The sequence below is a fragment of the Psammomys obesus genome, unplaced genomic scaffold (assembly GCF_907164565.1).
Source record: "Psammomys obesus unplaced genomic scaffold, mPsaObe1.curated_primary_1811, whole genome shotgun sequence".
Lineage (NCBI taxonomy): Eukaryota > Metazoa > Chordata > Mammalia > Rodentia > Muridae > Psammomys > Psammomys obesus.
In genome coordinates this window covers 8670934-8681827 of record NW_026586173.1, presented here as the reverse complement: position 1 = coordinate 8681827, position 10894 = coordinate 8670934, and the positions used below count along the sequence as shown (strand labels likewise).

The following is a 10894-nucleotide window of genomic DNA, read 5'->3' as shown; positions in this document are numbered from 1 at the left end:
GCTTCGTCTCTCCCTCAATTAACATGGCGGCCCTGGCCTCTTTCCAGCCGAGCTCGGGCCCAGATGTTCTGTAAAGCCCCAGCACTGCTGGTGCGTCCTTGTAATATTTTGGCTGCATCTCCCTCATGTCTTAGCCCGACAAATGCCGGGATGCCTTTCACCTCCGACTATGAACACCGTTTGCGTGCTGTCTGCCGGAGGTACCTTTGACACGCACAGCGGCAGGGGCAAAGGTGGCTGCTATTACAGGAAGTATCCCGTCTCCACTGGCCTCTAGGGGTCCTGCCGCGTAAAGACGGACGGTAAAGACGGTAAGGAGAACACTAGTGGCGTCCCGACCCCCCCACATTAACCGGAATGCTAAAGGAAAAATCTCCACGGGCCTCGTTTAGCTCCCACTACTCGCCCCACCCATTTTTTGCTCACGCAGTGGACGACCCAGACCATTGGTTTAAGTTAGGAACTCGGCTCAGCGCGGTGATTGGTCGATTGTGAATTCCGAACGTTGTGACTGGTCCGCCGAAACGTCTCGGAGCGCGCGCGGGAGCGGAGGCAAGCCGGCACCTCCGTGGTTAGGATGGCGCTGCTGGATCTTGGAAGAGACCTGCTGCCTTGGTGTCCGCTGGATCTCAACCTTGGTGAGGAGACGCAGCCGCGAGTTCTGGGTTCAGGGCTCGGGGTGCTTTGCTTCGCCTGCGTTGCCTCAGCCTGCGGCCCGGTGCGTGTGGGGGTGGGGTAAAGGAAGCCCTGATCTCTGCAGTGGCTGTTAGCCCCAGGACTGTGACAGTCCCGTCCGGGTGGTGTCCACCAGACATACGATGGGGCCTGAGTCCAGAAGAGTAAAAAGAGCTAAACTCTATTAGCATGGGAGACGGAGGGTGGAGGATTGCCATGAGTTCAAAACCATACTGGACTACACAAATGAGTTCAAGTCGATATGGGAGTGTCTCAGAACAGCAACCTAAAAAGCTAATAGTTGGCCTTTTCTGGTGTGAGTGTGTCTGTTTTCTCCATCTGTCACCTTTATTCTCTTTTGAAGGTACAGGTTTGCATGTGTCAGTTCTTTGGGTCTTTCTCATTTGTTTTCTGAATAAATGGCCAGATCATTGGTCTCCCTATAAGAGGGGTTGTGGAAATCTGTTGCCCAGGCATGACATGACTTCTACCATCTTGACATCAGCAGTTGTGATTCTCCATAGGAGACAACCACAGAGGTAGAGAGGGAAGAGAATGTCAATAGACCCCCTAGTAGAAATTCCAGCCAGTCTCCTGTGCCCCGACCCAGCCGCTCGTGGTCCTGGGGGAGGGTGTGTGCTAGGGTATGCGGGAGGTGGGGTAGCAGCAGTGCTGCAGCATTCACTTGTGCCGCAGTGGGTCTTTTACCTAAGGCAGCCGCCTGAGCCACCTATGCTTCTATAGGTAGCTCCAGCAAACAGACACAGTTAGCTTACAAGTGGAATCTTTTCTTTGGTTATCAGTGCCTTTGCAGTCAGGTGATATGTGTCTGAGGCCAAGCTGAAAGTGATGTATGCTTGGAAGGAATTCTAGAGTAGCTGTCTTCCTCTCTGTCAGTGGTTCCCCATGTTGTGACCCTCAACCATAAAATTACTTTGTTGCTACTTTATAACTGTAATTTTTATACCATTATGAGTCATAATGTAAATGTCAGATATGCAGGATATCTGGTATTTAACCCCTGAGAAAGGAATTGTTTGGACCCCCCACACACAGGGTCATGACCCACAGGTTGAGAACCACTGCTTTGCGTGCTATGGAATGCAATGCCGTTTTGGTGGAGTTCATAGAAGCAGGCTATAGTAATGGGATGCCCTGAAAACGGATAATGAACTAAGGAATATATTGCAGTCTTTGAAACAGCACATATGAAACTAGATTGTAAGCTTTGTGGTCCTTGTAGTTGAAGCAGAGCTGTCCAGAAAGAACTGCATGCAAGAGGAGTTACAGTGGAAAAAGAACATGTGATACTGCCCTCCACATAACATTAGCTTATGATTTGTCAGGAAATTTGGGGAAGGGCTGATGAGGTGGAGTTAAAGGCTTGCTGCTTTGAATGGCAGGTGGGACATAGGGGAAAGAGTAAAATTAGATCTGTTATAGAGAGTACTTCCTGGGATCAAAACCTTGGAACTGAGGGAAGAACCAGAGAGTAGGGAGAGAATAAGGGAGAAGTGATAGAAAATATTTCTCTGGTTTATGTTTTAGTATAGAAGAGGGGTGGGGACCCATAATTCAGCATGAAGATGGAGGCCTTTATAATGACTTAGCATAAGAAACTTATAATTAGGGAATACACTGCTTCTAACTGCTTCAGTTGGGAAAGACTTTAAGGTAGGAAATGAAAGAGCTGCTCATAGCCTGCCTTCTGAGGCTATGGAACATGGAATGAGCGGATAGGATCAGCCTAAAGCATAGAAACTGAAAAAATAGAACTGCTCCTCCCTCGAGACAAGGGCTCACAACCTGAGCCCTGATTTCATACGAGGGAAATCAGTTCCTGATTGACTGCCTCATACAGGCTAGCGGGGCACACTTCTCCATCACTGGAAGATGGAAGTACAGGAATTTTTGAAGAGATCCTGTAACTGACTTTTAGAAACCTGATGGCAGTTGTTGTCTCAAAGGATTACTGCCTCCAGCTGGTTTAGTCTTTACTACAGAAGACCCATAAGTCATTCATTCCTTTTTCTTTTTCCTTTCTTGTTTTTATGTGTACAGGTGTTTTGCCTGCATGTGTGTCTGTGCACCGTGTGCATGCCTGGCACCCACAGAGGCCAGAAGAGGGTATTGGATTACCTGAGACTGGGGTTACAGAGAATTGTGAGCTGCTGTGTGGCAGCTGAGTCCTCTAGATGCTCTTAACTGCTGAGTCATCTCTGCACTCTTTTTTTATTTAAGCATATATTCATTTACAAAAGGATGAATTTTATTATGACTTTTTCATATGTGTATGTCATTGTACATGTACATTGCTCATATTCACCCCCACCCCCTTTTGAGGGGTACTTTTTTTTGTTTTGTTTTCCATCCTGAATATTTCCAATAAGACACTTCTGTTAGGCTGGTTGCTGTGGTGCACACCTTTAATCCCAGCACTCAGGCAGCCTGGTCTACAGAGTTCCTGGACAGCCATGGCTACACAGAGAAACCCTGTCTCAAACAAACAAACAAACAAACAAACACCTAAAAACCACCAACAGAACACTTGTATAATTGATCAATGGGGTTACATCTTAGAGATAAAGTAGCAGAGGCTCAAGAACACTAAGACAGGATATAACTTAACTTGACCAATCTTACAGTTACTGGCTTCCAAATACGATGTGATGCTAATGACAGTACCCAGCTATCACAGGTGGAGCAGAGACAGGGAGAAAGATGCTTTTCTGCCCGTGGCATCTATAGTGAGCATTAGAACATTTCTGCGAGTACAGAGAGATATGCATAGTCTTCAGTTGACTGGGAGTTGAATCCAATTTTGCTTGTAGCTGTGGCTTTACCACTGACTGAGCCACATTCCCAACCTCAGTGGCTCTTCTTTCAGATAGATAGTTTGCATGTCTTTGGAAGGAATACTATGTAAAGACGCTTGGGCTATTGAAGCTTCCAGTTGACAAATGGTGATGAGCAGATTGTATTCTAAAATGGGAGTTTTAGAATTGCTGAGAACCAATGAAGTGAGGGGGAGGCCTCTCGACTTCTGTCTTTGCATTCATACTCTGTTCTATGTCCTTCTAAACGATGGGTGAACTTATAAGGAGTATGACTTTGAACACATACCTGACTAATAATTTGAGATATCCACCTATTCATCTGGCCCTAGTTGTAGATGGGAAATATCTGATAGGAAAATGAGTTGAGCTTAGGGCTTCAAAGGCTGGTGAGGAGTGACACTGGAAGGTGGTGTTGCTGGCCCTTTGACTCACACATTTTCATTAGTGTGCTTGAGAGCTGCTGTAGAAAAATCAGAATATGACTGTTCTGGCAAGAGATCACATCTAAAGACCTTCTAGATCTGTGTGAATACAGACATGCCTTTTAATCCAGGAGACAGAGACAAGCAGATCTGAGTTCAGGGCCAGCCTGGTATAGAGCAAGTTTCAGGTAAAGAACAGCCTGGTATCGAGCAAGTTTCACATGACTCTAATCTCAAACAATGAAGGTAAAGTTAGTTTGTAGAAGGAAGCACCCATGTTTGAAAGTAATGTCTACTGAGTGGCAGAAACAGTGACAAATCACACAACAGAATAGGATACGCCCAACTCTCAGGAGAAGAGAGAGGAAAGGGAAGCTACTGAAGGGGCAATGAGAAAGGAAGAAAGAGGGAGGGAAGGAGAAAGAGAGAGAGTGCCCAAGAGAGCAAGAGAGGGCAGTTTTTACCTGGAGAGAGAACTCAGGTGAAGAGAATGAGAAGGAGCCAGGAATTTGCTGGAGATAGTTTGAGGCCAGGGAGAGCAATTCAGAGGGCAAGAGAAAAGCCAGATTGTATAAGTTAGTTGGGGAAGGAGTTTGAACCAGAACAGCTGAGTTAAACCAGCCAGAACAGAGCTCAGTAAGAACAACTAAGGGTGAGCTTATTAAGCAGTAAGTCTCAGAGGCTGAAAACATTCTAGGTCTAGGTTAAATAATATGGAGGCCAGAAGCTTCCAGGACTAGGCCTACGTTAGCAGAAGGAGTCAGCCTCTGAGACAACAACTGAATCAGGCAAATAAAAGTTACTTTTACAAGCTGCTGAGTATTTTTGTATCAGCCTGGCTTGTCCTTTTAGTGTAAATATTTGGGGGAAGTGGTTTCTCTGTTTTGACATGAGATTATTATCCAAGGGTACAGTGAAATGCCATATGTTTTATTTGGGTTTCTTAACTCATTTATGAGATTATCACAGAGAAGTGGCCGAAGCACTCTGTGATCTGTGTCTTTTCTGAATGGAACTTACAAGGAAACTTGATCACTAAGTTTGTCACTGAGTTTGTTCAAGAACATCTCCCTAAAGCTATTACACCTAACAGCTAATGTTTTTTTTTTTGATATTTTTATTTTATGTGGATGAGTGTTTTGTGTGCATGTATGTCTGTGTACCATATGCATGCCTGATATTCACGGAGGCCAGAATGGTTTCAGATCCCTTGAGACTAGAGTACAGATTGTTCTGGGTGCTGGGACTAGAACCTGGGTCCTCCGCAAGAGCAACCAGTGCTCTTAACCACCAGGCCATCTCTCCAGCCCTCTTCCTTATATTTCTAGATGTTTAACCTAGTAGGTGAGTTGTTTATTACAATTTTAAAAAGAGATTTTCTTCACAGTTTTCTTTTGGACTTTTGAGAGAGTCTTGCTGAACAACTCTGTTTGGTCTGGAACTTACTGTGTAGCTCTGGATAGGCTTTGAACTTGTGGTGATCCCCCTGCATCACACTTCCAAGTGCTGGGATTACTCTTCACCACCATGCTTGCATTACAAAGCTTTCCTTAATCGTTATAGCTTTCCTTTTATTACATGATACTTTATGACTGTACTTAAATCTTATTAGTAACTATTTCTAGAATACACCTGGCATCTAAAAGTGTTTGTTTTTTATTTTACTTATTTATTTATGTGTTTATTTATTAATTTTACTTCATTTTCTCTTAAGAATGGGTGAACACAGTGTGGGAACTGCACTTCACGGAGACTGAGCCTTTGGATCCCAGCATAGTAGCAAATATCCTAGAGACTGGAACAGATGCATTCACAAAACTCTATGGAAGCCTTTTCCCCTTTGCTACTGAAGAAAGTGGATCTTTAGAGGTAAAAAGAGAAATAAACAAATCAAGCAACCCATCCTTGTGTGTTATAGAGGACTAGAGTTATTGTAATTTAAGTTATAAAATAGTTTTCTTGGATAAGAGGAATGAATGTGAAAACTTTGCTTTGTTCGTTGGACTGCTCTAGTAGGTTTGCTTTTTGTTTTCAAGACATGACCACCTTTTCACAGTGGCAGTTTAAAGGGTGAAGCAAAAAGGAAGAGAACCAGAAAACCAAGTAAAGTAAAACAGCCGTAAAAAGGAAATACTGATTCAGGCACACTTTAACTTTGAGCAAGCATCTAGTAACCTGACAGTTGGGTGTACACACGGCTTAATACTATGTTCTACCGGCTGTGCTGGGGTATAAGAGGCGGCAGAGAGCAACATAATCATGGTTCTCAGGTGCCTTCCACCTTTTTTTTTTTTTTCTAGCTTGGGATTTCTTCAGGGCTCTGCCTGACTCTGGTATTTTACATGGATTCTGAAACTCCAAACGCAGATCCTCATGCTTCGTGAGCCAAATGCTACACCCACTGAGGCATCTCTCCAGCTTTCATGAGCTTATTAATATTGAGGTCATTAACTTTTTTTTTTTTTTAAAGCAGGTCAGCTGGATATGGTGGTATATGCCTTTACTCTCAGCACTCAGGAGGCAGATCTCTGTGACTTTGATATTAGCCTGGTCTACAGAGTAAATTCCAGGACAGCAGAGCTGCTTAGTGAGACCTTGTCTCAAACAAACAAAAACAATAAATGAATAAGAAGCAGTCATAGTGGCCCATACCTGTAATTCCAATACTTGGGAGGATGAGGCGGGGTGTTGGTTTTTGCTGCAAATTTAAGGCCAGCCTTAGTTATAGAGAAAAATCATCTATAAAATATTCGTTAAAAAAAAAAAAATCAAAGGGGTCAGCAAGAGGGTTGGCTGCTCAGCGCTCAACCAGTAAAGGTATATGCCTAGCAACCTGAGTTCATTTCTCGGGACCCACACAATAGAAGGAGAACCAACTCCTGCAGTTGTCCTCCGACCTCCACACATGTGCTATCATGAGTTCATAAGTGTTCACAGTAAACATACACAATAAACATATAAATAAATGTAATTTAATAGTTTTTTTTTTAAGAGAGAAAAAGAAAAACTCAAGGCTAAAAAAGTGAATAAGAAAGTTTTAATACACGCTAGATGTGCTAATGCAAGCCTCTAGTCCCAGTGCTTCCAAAGGAGAGGCAGGTAGATGAGTGTGAGTTGTAGTTCCAGTCCAAATAGGACTGCTCAAGAATATATCATCTAGTTAAACATCCCTACAGAGTTAATACTAAGCATTTCATTGAGTGCTGCAGACAGTAGGGTTGAGGTTGAAATACAGTGGGAATGAATATGCAAGGAATGTTGAGAATTATGACAGTTGTTATGAATGGCATTCAGAATTTTTAAAACATGGGAGACATAAGGCAGTAAGTTAGACTAAGAACAGATTATAGGTAATTTTAAATGTTGTCCTATTTGAGTCTATTGCTAAGATAAAGCATGGTGGACCAAAAGCAGTTTGAAAGGGAAGGGTTTATTTCATCTTACACTTTGAGATCTCAGCCTGTCACTGAGGAAAGTCAGGGCAGGACCCTGAAGCAGAAGCCATAGAGGAATGCTGCTTTCTGGCTTGCTCCATGGGTTGCTCAGCCTGCCTCATAGTACTGGGACTAACAGCCTAGGGGTGACACAGCCCAGAGCGAGCTGGGCCCACCAACATCAACCATCAATCAAGAAAATAACCCATAGGTTTGCCTACATACCAGTCTGGTGGGGACATTTTTCTCAATTGAGGTTCCCTCTTCCCAAGCAACTGTTGCTTGTCTCAAGGGAACATAAAACTAGCCAGCATAAATGGACTTTGCTTGTGGAGTTTGGTACATTTGATAAGGCATGATTATGGATGAGATTCTTTTTTTAAGTATCATGCATATATTAACTCACAGCATAAATAGAGCTGTTTTAGAACACATGTTCTCGCCCATAGACAGACGATAGTGGGAGAAACTGCACCAGGAGGTCCCTTGGGAGACTGCTGGTATAGTATGTAATGAGTGCTAATGGTGTGGTGTGGAGTTTTAGTTTGGAAACTAGAAAGGAAAGCTAAAAACATGAATTCATTTGTTTATTATTTTGTTTTGTTTAAGACGGGTTTCTCTGTAATCTTGTCTGTCCTGCACTCTCTTTGTAGACCAGGCTGGCCTCAAACTCATAGCAATTCGGCTGCCTCTGCCTCCCTGAGTTGCTGAGATGACAAGTGTGTGCCACCACACCCGGCTAAACATGAAATTTTTTTAGATAGAACTAATAGAGTTTTCAGAACTAAGAAGTTTTTGCCATATGTCTAAGGCATGGCATAAATTGCCTAATTAGGTATGAGGAAAGAAAGAAGGGCTAGGACCTTAGCTCAGTGCATAGTGCTTGTCCAGCCTTCATGAGGGCTTAGGTTCAGTCCCCAGTACTGTCAGTAGAACCTTGGAAAAACAAAACTAGGAGGAGGAATTAACCATAGTGAGATTATAGTGAAGATCCCTGGAAGGTATGATTGGTAGTTAGAAATGCAGGTCAAGCCAAAAAGTAAGAGCAAAATGTGTATGTCAAGGTGTGAGTAGACACGGAGGCAGGCGTGTTACTAGCTAGGGCGAGAAGAGCATAGAATAGGAACGGAGAGGAATTGAATGAAGCCAGAGGAGTCCGTGATGGGAGTGCAGGCCCTGCAGGCTAGACAGCTGCCTTGGGGTCACATCTGCTGAGGTGACAAGGGGAGTTCTGGTGCCTGCATAGTACAGTCAGAGGAGAAGGCCCCACTACATTTGGAGTGACTGTCAAGGAAAGAATACAAAGATTTCTCCTTTTATTCTTCTCCAGGAGGGTCTTGCTGCCACCCAGACTGGCCTCAAACTCTCGTCATTTTGCTTCTGCCTCCCAAGTGCTGAGATTACAGACATGTCACCATGCCCAGTTTTGTTAGTATTGTCACCAGTCTGTAAACGGTTTGTGCTGTGCAGTGTGACTGCTGCAGCATCACCCACCCTTTACCTTATCTTTTTTGTTACTGGTTTGTTTGGGTCTTGAGTTGTTTGTTTGTTTGTTTGTTTGTTTGAGACAGGGTCTTACTATTTAGCTCTGACTGTCCTAGAACTCAGTGTGACCAGGCTGCCCTCAGAGATCCACCTGCTTATCACTCAAGAGTGCTGGGATTAAAGGCATGTGTGCCACATAACCTTCTTTTTGCCCTAATATTTGAAGGAAGGAGGAAACAAACACTCTATCCAATTTCCTGAGTTTTGTTAGCTGTTTGTTTTGTTTTCTTCTCTAGACAGAGTTTCTCTGTGTAGCCTTGGCTGTCCTAGACTCACTTTGTAGACCTGGCTGACCTCGAACTCAAACAGAGAACCAACTGCCTCTGCCTCCCAGAGTGCTAGTATTACACAAGGCCTATTGTGGTGCATGTCTGTACTGAGGAAGGAACCAAAGCTGTGGGCTTATCTCTGGGGTATTTTCATAATTCTTAGCTTCTGTAGTAGGGCTCAGCCTCCTGTGGATGGTACCACATTTAAGTAGGGTAGCCCGAGGCTGTATAAGCTAGCTGAGTAGAGGGCAGCGAGCTAGCCAGTAAGCACCATTCTTTCAGAATTTCTGCTTCAGGGCTGGGGAGATGGCTCAGCAGTTAGGGGCACTGTCAACTCCTCCAGAGGAAGAGGAAAGGTTCAATTCCCAGCACCCACATGGCAGCTCACAACTGTCTGTAACTCCAGCTCCAAGGGATCTGACACCCTCACACAGGCATGTGTGCAGGCAAAACACCGATATACATAAAATTTTAAAAAATTGAAAAATGAAACAAATAAAAAAAATGTTTTAAAAAAATGATTTCTACTTGAGTTTCTACTCATGTTCTAGCACTGATTTCCCTCAGTGATGGATTATGACCTGGAAATATAAACCAGATAAGCCCTCCCCTCCCACCCAGCAACAGAAAGCAAACTAGCGTACTTCTCTTGTTATAATAAAATAATAACAGGGCTAGCTACCAGCCATGGGTGCGCTGTAATCTTAAAAAGTCCGCCACTAGTGACCTCCTCCTGCCAGCCAGTCCCTACCTCCTGATGCTTGCACAGCTTCACGGCACCAGCAGCTGGAGAACAAACATTCACACACAAGCCTGTGGTGGCAGTTCACAGTCAGGCTGAACAACTTAGGGCTTTCTTTTTGTCTGTTTGGAGATGACAGATATTTGTAATTAGGAGCTAATCTATGTGTATGTGCTTGCACGTGTGTGTGTGTGTGTGTGTGTGTGTAAGGATACAGCCCAAGGCTTGTGCTTGCAGGCACTGAACTGTATTTACACTCCTTATTACTATTTTGAGAAGCTTGGCCCTTGTAAGTACCAGGAAGCTATTTTTCCAATTCATCTAATTACTGGCTTTTGTGATTTGCACTCTCCTCTCAGAGCATCTGGACCTTCTTCATTGAAAATAATATTTCCAGTAATACGCTGGTGGCATTATTCTGTCACTTTGTTCAGGAAGCCCATAAAAAAGGCGCCAGTGCACAATATAGAGAATACGGCCTTCATGCTGCTGGGCTCTACTTTCTGCTACTCGAAATACCAGGTATGTATACATCTGGCCTTCTGTGCCAGGTTCCACATGATTTCCTGGACAACCAATTGTCCAGAAAGAATACTTGAGAAGAAAATGTTACATTGTTAATAGTGTGTATGTTCTTGTGCCTGTAATGATTATGTGTACTGAACATGTCCAGACTTTTCTCTCAGTTCCTAAACCATACAGCAGAACAATTAATTATTACATACTATTTACATTGTATTGGATATCTAGAAGTGAGTTGAAGTATACAGGAAGATCCATGTAGTTTATGTGCAAATAGCCATCTTCAAAGAAAAACAAAAGTGAATAATTATTCAAAATTTTATATAAGGGACATGACTGTTTTAGCATCCTCAGATTTTGGGGTATGATTCCTTACTACTTTTTCAGATGTCCTTATTATTTTAACCCCCCCTTTTTTTTTTAATCTCCCTTTACCCTCCCTAATTAG

The 10894-nt window shown here is 43.5% G+C and overlaps 1 protein-coding gene across 1 annotated transcript in view; it reads left to right on the top strand.

Moving 5' to 3' along the window:
• The first annotated feature begins 15 nt into the window (after positions 1-15).
• Positions 16-10894, top strand: part of Ncapd3 (non-SMC condensin II complex subunit D3) — a 68796-nt gene continuing 57917 nt past the window's right edge. Inside the window, exons 1-4 of the mRNA XM_055601401.1 lie at positions 16-311; positions 431-638; positions 5649-5803; positions 10284-10446. Coding sequence (XP_055457376.1) covers positions 578-638; positions 5649-5803; positions 10284-10446 — 379 coding nt within the window. The 5' untranslated portion in view covers positions 16-311; positions 431-577. The remainder of the gene's footprint in view (positions 312-430; positions 639-5648; positions 5804-10283; positions 10447-10894) is intronic.